General features: G+C 35.2%; 1 protein-coding gene across 2 annotated transcripts in view; it reads left to right on the forward strand.

The window, feature by feature from the left end:
• MIS18BP1 (MIS18 binding protein 1) overlaps nucleotides 1–12,041 on the forward strand; it is a 47,534-nt gene that overhangs the window by 29,499 nt on the left and 5,994 nt on the right. For both annotated transcript variants that reach the window (XM_082735235.1, XM_082735236.1), the window contains 3 exons: nucleotides 6,396–6,568; nucleotides 7,319–7,479; nucleotides 10,252–10,400. In XM_082735235.1, the coding sequence (XP_082591361.1) occupies nucleotides 6,396–6,568; nucleotides 7,319–7,479; nucleotides 10,252–10,400 (483 nt within the window). The remainder of the gene's footprint in view (nucleotides 1–6,395; nucleotides 6,569–7,318; nucleotides 7,480–10,251; nucleotides 10,401–12,041) is intronic.

The following is a 12,041-nucleotide window of genomic DNA, read 5'->3' on the forward strand; positions in this document are numbered from 1 at the left end:
TAAGAATGAAATTAAGATTCCAGTTCCCAAAAAGATAAGGAAAGCACATTCTAATGTTTTTTTGTGTGCAACTGTGAACAGAATGCATGGAACAGCTTTTTGTTGACTCAAGAAGCTAAATAGTAGCAGGCTGGTTTGGAAAGACTAGAATTTTAAGTACCACTGAAGTGAGGACATAATTCTAGTTTTCCCTCTGGTATTCCTTAACCTAGATTAAGGCCACTTAAAATGTAGAAGTGGGCACTGAGGCATGACTAAGAGTTCAAAGAAAAGCCCTCCACTTCTGGCTTGTGGAGAAGGAAAAGGGACTACTAGCACTCAGCAACGGTAGAAGTAGTCCCCCAGTTCACTTTTTCTTTTCTCCTTTCCCTTACCTCACAGTCCCCATGTAATCCTGCAAGGATGAAAATCACAGCAGCATGTGGGGCCCACGCGGACCTAAAGCTCTGAAAGTGGGAAACCTTTCTCCAGTTACATATAGGTCTCAAAAGGGGAGGGCAACTGGGGTTCCTTCGTGTCTCAGTTAAGTGTCTGCCTTCAGCTCAGGTCATGAAAGAAAAAGGTAGAGCTACCTGTGTTGGCATATTTCTCTTTCTGTTCTTTGGGCTTGGCACTGCAGAAAGATAGTTGTATGAAGTGTACTGCAGAGCTGGGTAACTAAAGCGGTAGACTTCTGCCAGAGAACCAAAAACAGGAACCACTGCAGGAACCAAAAGAGGAACCAAAAACAGGAAGCACTGCAGGCCTGGCTTCAGAGCCATCTACTCCTCCTGCTTCATGCCTCTCATGTAGCCTGTTTGGCCAATAAAGGCACAGAATTCTTTAGTCAAAAATTTTTAAAAAGCTCCAGGAACTAAAATTGCAAAGGGAGGAGCTAGGAAAAGCAACCCTATATAAAGTTGTTTATGAACTTTTGAGCTCACCCCTAAGTTGCAAATGTGAGGATCTGATACTAAACTGTATACCCAAGACTGACAACTGAACTGAGAGGTAGAGTGCCACCCAGTTTTTAAGCCAGCCAGCCACTTTGTATCCCCCACACAGGATATTTTAATAGCACTGCAAAGCTTTAAAAATAGAACATACTGAAACTACTACCACAAAAGACTGACGGGAATTTATAGCTCAGGTTACAACCAGATTGCCTGCTAAAACAAAAACATTAACATTTTCCATAGATAAACATGACCAAAAGTTTTACAGTATTTCAAAATGCCTAGGAAATAGTCCAGAATTACTCAGTATACAGAGAAACAGGAAATTTTCGATTTATTTAAAAAAAAAAAAAAAAGCTAATGTTGAGATGACACAGATGTTGTAATTATCTGAAAAGATTCTGAAGCAGGTGTATTAAAATTGTCCAGGAGGCTTTCCCAAGAGCTGACAAGATGGTGGACGTGGAACAACAGAAGCACACCTTCTGCAAGTTCACCTTTGGCATCGCAGACCTTGACCAGCTGCTATACAGTCCTAGGAGGTTGTTGCAGATGATGTATGGTGCCTAGCCGCAGCGGAAGTGAAACTGGAGTTTGTGGGAGAAGCCATACTCACTGCTGGAGCACCTGTGCAAGACCAAGAAGGAAGCTCCCCTGCCATGGCATAGTCCCGAGGTGCTCCTGCAGGACATGATCACCATGCCCAAGATGGTGGGCAATGGTGGGGGGGTCTAAAGTGGCAAGACCTTCAACCAGATGGAAATCAAGCGGGAGATGATTGGCCACTACCTGAGCAAGTTCTTCACCACCTACAAGCTTATGAAGCACTGCAGGCCTGGCTTCAGAGCCATCTACTCCTCCTGCTTCATGCCTCTCATGTAGCCTGTTTGGCCAATAAAGGCACAGAATTCTTTAGTCAAAAATTTTTAAAAAGCTCCAGGAACTAAAAGCAACCATTCTTGAAAAGAACAGAAATTCAGAAAATTTGACAGAAGACAAAAAGGCTCAAATGAAAATTTTAGAACTGGGAAATAGAATAATCAAAATAAAAAACTTAGTAGATAGGCTCAGGAACAGAATGGAAATGATGAAGGAGACAGTCAATATCAGAAATGAAGGAATAAGAGAAATGGTAACTATCTGGGTAAATACAACATACTGTTTTCTTGAATTCTTTAGAATGTTTACTGGTTGATAGCCAATATTACATTGTATGGTGGAATTTTGAATATATGAAATTTAATACATAAAACAACAATATATAGAGAGAAAGGATGAAGAGACTTACGGTAAATTTTCTGTTCTACTCAAAGCAGTAAAATTGATTCTAAGTAGATGATTATGTTTGTAGTAATCCATAGAGCAACTACTAAGAGACTATAGAGAGGTATTTTCAAATATACATTATAGATATAATACTAAAAAAAATTTTAATCCAAAAGAAGACAGAAAAGGAAAAATAGAGAAATAGAAAACAGAACAAAGCAGACAGCTAATAAAATTATTTAAATCCAAATATAATTATGTTAGGGGTCTGAACGCACCATTTAAGACAGATTGTCAGCATGAATTTAAAAAATCCCTGCTGTAGTGCCATTTAAGAGAACTTCAGAGGTGAATAAGTAACTTACAAGTGGAAAGATAGAAAAATACCATGGTAACTCTTAGCTGAAGCGGCTATACTAAAACCTGTCAAAGATTTTAGTGCCAAGAAAATTATCAAGGATAAAGAACATTACAAAATTAGAGAAATGTTAATTACTAGGAAAACAACAATCTTAAATATATATGCATCTAACTAAAAAAACCCTCAAAATACATGAATCAAAATCAGAGAACTAAAAGGAAATGACTGAACTGAAAAGAGAGGTAAAACCACATTTACAGTTGGAAACTTCAATGCTTTTCTGTTGCAATTGATTGACTAGTAGACAAAAAATTAGCAAGGCTACAGAAGAACTGAACAACACCCATCAGCCAACTATCTAATCAACATTTATAGAATAGTCTACCCAAAAATAGGGGGAAAAATACATTTTTTTCCAAGGATAGGTGGATCATTCACTAGATTGAACGTTGACTAGGTCATAAAAACATCTTGACAAATTTAAAATAACTGGAGTCATGCATAGGGTGTTTGTTCTTTGACCATAGTTGATTTAAACCACAAGTCAATAAAGGAAGGCTAACAGGAACATTTCCAAGCAGTTGAAACTTAAATAACACACTTGTGAATAATCCATGGGTCAAAGAGAAAGAGGTCTGGGGGAGAAAAGATACTGAACTGAACAGAAATGAAAAGATATGAAAATTTGTGGTATGAGCACAGAAGTTCACAAACAACTTTATGGGGTGGTTTTGTAGAGCTCCTCTCTGTTGATTTCTGTGGAACTTTCCACATAAATGAGTCATGGTACACTCTTAGAATGAATGGACTACTGGGTAATAAAAAGAACTACTGATAATGTAACAACCTGAATGAATTTCAGAGGCATGCTGAATGGGGGGGTGGGGGAAAGGCAGCTCAGAAGGTTACATCCTGTATAATTCCATTCTGGAAAGACAGAACTAAGAAAACATCAATGATTGCCAGTTGTTATAGTAGTGGACACAAAGAGGAAGCACTAGGAATTTTTTTCAGTGTAATGAAACTATTATGTATCCTAATTGTGATCATGGCTATACAAGTCTTTATATTTGTTAAGATTCATAAACCATATCCAAAAAGACAATTTTACTATGTTAACTTAGGAAAAAAATGTTAAGATGCCTATACTGCATACTCTTAAAATATTTACAGATGGCATGCTTGAGTTTGAGCTCTGCTTTTCTAGTTTTGTTTTGTTTTTCCCCAAAGCTCTAATCCCAGCCATGCCTTTGAAATTTACCATACTACAAATACACTACTTTCTGTTCCCTAACTTGGCGTCCTGTCTCCTCATCTTCATTTCTTTGCAAATACTATTGCCATATTTTCACCTGTTGTATTTTATCCATCCTTCAAATTTTATCTCACATGTCAGTCACTCCTTCCTGTCACCTTTCTTTATCATCACTTATTCCTACTATCCCACTTAACTATATATAATGATTCTTTCTTAATTAGGTATAATACTTAATGCTTCTTAGAAAATAAAGTAATTCCAATCCTGACTGCATAGCACAACAATCACCTGAGAATCTTTTGAAAAATTCAAAGTGTTGGCACGTAAACCTACTAAATTGAAATCTTTTTTTTTAAAGATTTTATTTATTTATTTGACAGAGAGAAATCACAAGTAGGCAGAGAGGCAGGCAGACAGAGAGAGAGGAGGAAGCAGGCTCCCTGCCGAGCAGAGAGCCCGATGCGGGACTCGATCCCAGGACCCTGAGATCATGACCTGAGCCAAAGGCAGTGGCTTAACCACTGAGCCACCCAGGCGCCCTAAATTGAAATCTTTAAGGGTAGAGTCTGTGAATCTATTTGCTTATTTTAATAACATTTGCTTGCTTGTACATTTGATGTAACCTCCTCAAGTGATTCTTAGTTGCATCCCACTATTTTGTACTCCTCATCACGCTTATAACCTAGTTAGGAAGTAATTACTCTTAAGAGGTTTATGAAAGTATATCAGGGTAATCTGACTTAGCTTAAGGAGATACTTGAACTAAGATCTGAAAGACAAAAATTATTTAAGCCAAATTTTCATGATAAGTTTATTTTAAATAAAACAGTAGAATAAAAGTGGAAAGGAAGAAAGTGTATTTACAAATACTGAAAGAAGGCCAAAATGATCAGAGTACAGAAAATGAGGGCAGAGCAATACAAAATAAGATAAAAGAGACAACAGTGTGAAAGTCATAGTAAATACTTTGGTTTTTATGCTAGTGAGTTATAAACGCAAGTTTTATTTTTCTCCCTGTTATCTATAATAGCAAGTTTTAAGTAGGATTGGAGTTACATTATATTTGCTTTTTAACATTATCTGGGATAAAGTAGAGATGTGTTAATTTTAGACTAATTAAATGCATTAATTATTTTTATTATGAAAAATAGTCCTGGCAGTTCTATACTGGCAAATTAATGATGTACACAATAGGGAAGCCTGAGCCTTCCATTCCTTTTAGTTCTTCACTTTAGAACACCTGTGGAATAATTAACTGCAAAAAGTGAAGCATTCATTAGTGTTTAATGCTTGTAAATATTTGTCTTCCTTTTATGCACGGAGAGAGTAGTATTCTGTAGTCAACTTGTCCTTTCACAAGAGCTGATTTGTATAGATTTACAATTAGATTAATTTATTAAGTAATACCCTAAACTCATCATTTCCTAATTATTTTACTGCATTTTATTATTACTGTCTATGCCTTAAGGTTCTTTACATCAATTATATCTATATGGTGGAAATCCTGTATAATTGTGTCTTATCACACATTTCTTTCTTTTTTTTTTTTTTAAAGATTTTATTTATTTATTTTACAGAGAGAGATCACAAGTAGGCAGAGGCAGGCAGAGAGAGAGAGAGGAGGAAGCAGGCTCCCTGCTGAGCAGAGAGCCCGATGCGGGACTCGATCCCAGGACCCTGAGATCATGACCTGAGCCGAAGGCAGCGGCCTAACCCACTGAGCCACCCAGGCGCCCCTTATCACACATTTCTTACTGCACATTCAGGGACATTATGTTGGTAGCTTAAAATCAGCCACAATAGAGGTATTTACCATATAGAAATTGGCAAAAACCCTACGAATAAAGGACTTTTTAACCCCAGAGGGCTGGTTTTTAAAATTTACCAGCATAATGCTGCATAGGTTAATTGATGAGTTAAGTAGATCTTTTCTGGCTGAACTGTCAGCTTAACCACAATATGTAAAATCTGTTGGGGAGGAAGGAAAGCAGAAATATGTGTACCAGTTTCTAAATATTTACAAATAAACTTTCAGAATATAACTCATTTATTAAATTTGGTGACTACCTTATATTGACAGTTTTTTTTCTCTTTCAATTTTTATTTCCCTCAATTATATATAAAATATTGTATTCTGTAAATTATGATAGATTGAGAGCAAGAATAACACTTTTTGGTAAGAATTTATAACTTGAGAATATATAGCAACTAAGAGCTCATTCTCCAATATACTTAGCACCAGTAAGATTAGTCATGTGAGTCCCCCAGAAGATCAGATCACCGATAGTTAGACTTAGGAAAAAGATGTTGAGAGACCTAAGATGAATTTCAGGTTTCATAGAATACAACAAAATAGAAGATACATACCAAATATGTAAAATTACATCTTCATATTTTAAACACTCAAGTAAGTTACTGAATGGAAGGAATAGTTTCTTCTTCCCAGTTATCTAGAATGGTTTTGGTTAAAATTCCTTTAGCTCAGTAAGTCTCATTGGTTTAGTGGTATCCATTCAGGAAGTTGTTTTTGTTAATTTGAATTTCTTGTTCTTTAACTGGTTTTGGTCTTCTGTAGTGCTTTTGCATCTCTTCCAAAGCACAAGCCTGGTTTCTGGTCAGATATAGCTATGGCTGTAGGTTCTCGATCTGCTGAAGAATGCCAGAGGAAATACATGGAAGATCCGAGAGAAAAAGGATCCCAGAAACCTGTCACTAAGAAAAAAACAGTCAGTCCCAAAGGCCAAAATGGTAACCTTTGTAAATTGTTTTTTCCTAGTTCTCAATATTGATTTCTAATCACTCACTAGATACATTTATCTATGTATTGTCATCTTACAGGTATTTTCTCCAAATTTTATACCTAGAAAGAATTCTAAAGATCATCTGTTGAATTTTTTTTACATCTTATGCAGATAGTTAATCCCATCAATAGTAGCCTTAGTAGCCTTATGCTTTGAATTTATTCTAGAAAATCTCCACTTAGATCCAGAGATTTCAGTATCTGGTTTATTTTTCTAAGAGTCTAATTTGAGGCCACTTGGTTAGGTTCCCCTAGAAAGTCATAATAAAATTCAAATTAATTTTTCATATTCCCCAGGAATACACATTCCTGCTCAAGCCTTATGACATAGTTTATACTACGCTTTGGAAATATTCTATCCCTGTCCTAATTCAATAAGGTTTATATTTTTTACAAAATCAATAAATTAGGCATTCAGCAAAGGGAATGTAGGAGGTAACCTTTCTTTCCCTCTGGGTAAAGACCTTTTCCACCTTACCCTGGCTGATCTTATGTAGTTTCTTCATGAGTATTCTGTGGGCTAATTATATTGCATAGATCCTAATACAGAAAGAATCTTCTATTATATAGGAGATGTATTAATAGAGGATGCATTTACTTAATATAAATATACAATTTAGATTTTACGAAGTCTGTTAACTTTAGAGCATTACTATAAATTACCAAATCCTTATCAAAATGTTTTGCTGACTCCTAAGGCAAGATAGTTGATGCTGATAAGAAGCAAATTATTAAGATAACTGCCAAAGTGGGAACTCTTAAAAGGAAGCAGCAAATGAGGGATTTTCTGGAACAGTTGCCAAAAGATGATCATGATGATTTTTTCAGTACGACACCTTTGCAGAATCAAAGAGTACTGGTAAGTGTCTTAAGTTCATGAAATCATTGCTTTCTTTATATTGACTTTTTACATCCTTTTTTTTTTTTTTTTAAAGATTTTATTTATTTATTTGACAGATAGAGATCACAGACAGGCAGAGAGAGAGGAGGAAGCAGGCTCCCTGCCAGGCAGAGAGTCCGATGTGGGGCTCAATCCCAAGACCCTGGGATCATGACCTGAGCCGAAGGCAAAGGCTTTAACCCACTGAGCCACCCAGGCGCCCCTATCTTTCATTTTCATACATGGTTAGTGTTCATCCCTAATATTTAGGCCAAGGACTGATAGTTCCACAGACATGACTCAAAGTATAGTATAGGAAGCAGTCTGCCAGTACAGGCTCTTCTCATTAGTGTCCAGACTCTACACTTCAGTGAGTTTCAAAGGTAATGGGTATAGAGCCAAATTGAAAACCCAGAAATGTTAAAATAGGCTAAATGTATATATTTAAAATTTCATATGCAATGAGGCAAACTTATAAAATTATTTCATACTGTATAGTAAATACAGTGGAGGGATTAAATGGCACATAAATTTTGTCATTTGTATAAATGAATTTTTATAGTATGAAAAATCATAATTAAAAACTTCAGTCAGTTCAGCCACTGCCTTTGGTTCAGGTCATGATCCCAGGTCCTGGGATCTAGCCCCATGTCGGGCTCCCTGCTCAGCGAGGAGCCTGCTTTTCCCTCTCCCTCTGCCTGCTGCTCTGCCTACTTGTGCTCTCTATCTCTCTGTCAAATAAATAAAATCTTTTAAAAAATAAAAATAAAAAAAATAAAAACTTCAGCAATTGGGAAAAAATATTTACAAAATATAATGCCAGTGTTTATAATTAATTCAGGTGTTATTAAAATTAATAAAATTTGTCAACGGGTGCCTGGGTCGCTTAGTTAAGTTAAATGTCTGACTTTGGCTTGGGTCATGATCTCAAGGTCCCGGGATCCAGCCCTGAGTCAGGCTCCCTGCTCAGTGGGGCATCAGCTTCTCCCTCTCCCTCTGCCCTTCCCCCCCACTCATGCTTGCTGTCTCTCTCTCTCTCAGATAAATAAAATCTTTAAAAAAAACATGTCAAATTGGGGAGAGTACGTGCTATGGTGAGTGCTGTGAAGTGTGTAAACCTGATGATTCACAGACCTGTACCCCTGGGGCTGATAATACATTATATGTTTATTAAAAAAATGTTTAAAAATTATAAAACAAAATGTCAAGATTGCAGGGAAAAAGTGGGCATGAAAAAATTTCAAAAGACTGAATACTTGGGGAGGTGGTTATATTAGCTTACAATCAAAAGAAAACTAAGTATATGTATATATTCTAAGTTACACTCTTTTGTAAAAATGAGCTAAAATATCCACTAACAAAAGCAGTGGAGATAATGATGTAGCCATACATTAGTGGATATAAAATGAATCATACCCTTTGGAAAGCATCATGGTCTTGTTAAAGAACCATTAGATTAATTGTATTCATTGGAATTTATCTTAAGAAATTCAAAAGAAGCCAAAAATCTTTTTTTTTTTTTTAAGATTTTATTTATTTGAGAGAGGGAGAGCAGAGAGGGAGAGCCAGCCTCCCCACTAAACAGAGAGTGCAACGTGGGGCTCAGTCCCAGGACCTTGAGATCATGACCCAAGCTAAAGGCAGATGCTCAACCAACTGAGCCACCCAGGCACCCTGAAGCCAAAAATCTTGACAAGGATATTCATGGCAGGTTGATCTTTACAGTAGCAAACTAGAAGCAAGATAAACAAGTACAATATAAATATTAACTGCAAATTTGAGACTATGTCTTGAATATAAATGTAAATGTTAAAGAGTAGTAAGATTAATGCAAAAATGGATAGATACAGACAACTCATTGAAATCTAAAAATTCAAAGAGTTGTTTTGTTTTAGTGAGCTAAACTTAAGTAGTTTTTAAATTTACTCAATTTTTTAAAAATTTACTCATTTCTTCATATTGTTACATCATCTCCAATACTATAAAGCTACACAATGCTTTAAGAATTTAGTAACATCATTTTCTGGGGTCTTTTAGCCTACACAAATAAAGGAACATATTTTAAGGGAGCCATCTGAGGCTCTTACTTTGTTTCCTACATAACAGCCATGGTCTTTTTGGGGTTATATCTGTTATATAATTCTACCATCATTTCAGGCTTCTCTAAGGTTTTAATGTAACAGAAGGTAAAATCTTAAGGATTGAATTGTTTATTGGAAATATATATACACAAAAGTTTAATATTGCTTGAATTCCTATTAAGTGCCAAGCATAATAATCAATGAATTAGTTCTGTTTTGTTCTGTTTACACAGAGGTAAGCAAATCATGACCCATGGGTCAAATCTGACAGGCCACATTTTTTAGAAACAAAAAATTTTATTAGAACACAGACATGTTCATTGTTTACTCAGCTATGTCCCCTTTCATGCTACAACAGCAGAGTTGAATATTTGGGCAGAGACTGTGAGGTCCACAAAGCCTAAAATATATATTGTCTGACCCTTTACAGGAAATATTTGCTGACTCCTGGTCTTTTCACAACTTTTAGAAATAGGCGTCATTGTCTCTGTTTAACACAATAGAACCAAAATTTTTTAAAGGCTCTGTTCTGTAACCACTAATATGTTCTCTCAGCTGGAAAATTTAAGGAGGAAAACAACTTACTAGCCCACCCAAAAACATTTAGTGATAATGAGAAATGCCATTTTTAGGGTTGTCTGCTGGCTGGTAATAAATATTTGTTTTCTAGTTGCCAAGTCTCCAGGATAGTGCAGAAGAGGATGATATTCTGCCAAGTATGGACAAAAATCCAGCAACTCCATCATCAGTTGTCTTTCCATTGGCAAAAACTCCACAGTGTCAACATGTCAGTCCTGGCATGCTAGCCTCTGTAAATAGGTAAATAGGCATATGATACTGTAATTCTCTGCATCAGCATTTAACATTTCATGAGTTGGATAGTAGATGTCAGTAATAAGAAGAGTTATCATTGAAAAAAATCAAGAAAGAATAGTTCTTAAAAGTCAAGGATGAACAAGTAGGGACAGTATAGGGACACAGCTCACACTTTACATCAGGAAAATTCCAAATGGATCAAAGTTTTGCATAACATATTACACTATAAAATAAACCATAAGAAACCTTGAAGGATTATTTGATAATCATTGATTAGTAAAAGTCTTTTCAAACTATGATGCAAGACTCAGAAGACACTAACAAAAAGAATCATAAAGTCAACCAGGGAAACAGTTTTCCCCTACCAACCACTATAAGCAATCAAAAGATAAACAGTGAAGAAAAAAGATAAACAGTGATCTGTCAAAAGAATATATGAAATTCATCAAAGGAAAAGGCTAATTTTCCTAATGCAGCACTCCTAAAAATTAAGAGGAAAGGAAAGCCATTCTCATGCATTACTAGTGAGAAGGTAAATTAGTATAGTGTCTCTAAGAAGCAGTTTTTCAATATTTGTCAAAATTGTGAATACACATGCTCTTTGACCTATCAGTCCTGCTTCTCAAATAGTGAATGCACAGCTTATTAGAGTATTGTTTATAATAGCAAAAGACTAGAAGCAACTCAAATTCTAGTCAGATAAACTCTGGTACATTATGTAGCCATAGATTAATGAAGAAATTCTTAGGTACTATTATGGTAAAATGTTCAAGATGTATTAAGTGAAAAAAGTTAGATGCAGTGAATTATTTGGCTGTGTGTGTACTTGCATATGTTATATGTGCATATGTATGTGTGTGTGTATGTTTATATACATATATATATGTAATTGCTTTCCTTTTATTAAATATATCTGGAAGAATATATAAGAAACTGAAAAGATTAATGATCCCTACAAAAAGGAACTAAGATCACTTGTAGATGAAAATAAGAGGGAAACTTTTTGAATTTTGAACTATGTGAATACAGGAACTACTTGAAATATAAATAAAATTAAGAAAAATCAGGGGTGATCAACATTCAGTAACACAGAGAAAAGATGGAAAGTAATAAATAAGAGGCCTGAAAATAAGCCATTCCATTTGACAGTCAAGCAGGACAATGCTGATTTTATGAAAAGTAATTTCCATGGTTTTGAGGCAGAAGCCAAATAATAATGACTGTGAAAAAAAAGTATTCAGTCCTCTCTTAGAGCTTAATGAAATTTTAATTTGCATTTACTTGGTAAAAACATAATTTTCCCCCAGCAATCCACAAATTATTTTTGGTTTATTTTTGATTTGGTATTCATTGCAAGTGAAAGTATATTGAGAGTATAATTTTGGACAAAGTTTTTGGTAAGCACTTTGGCCAAATCATCAAAAATTTTAAAATATTTATCCCTTTGGCCCTTGAATTTTGTTAGTCATTTTATGAGGAAATGTATTTGGGGAAGTATGTTATGTACATCTGTATGAACAAAGATGTTCATTATGAAACAATACTGAAAATATGGAAATGACCTAAATGTCCAATAAAGTTAAGAAATTAGAATTTGTCCATATAATAGAATAATATGTAGAATAGAATAATAATATGTCCATA

Source organism: Mustela nivalis, assembly GCF_964662115.1.
Source record: "Mustela nivalis genome assembly, chromosome: 6".
Lineage (NCBI taxonomy): Eukaryota > Metazoa > Chordata > Mammalia > Carnivora > Mustelidae > Mustela > Mustela nivalis.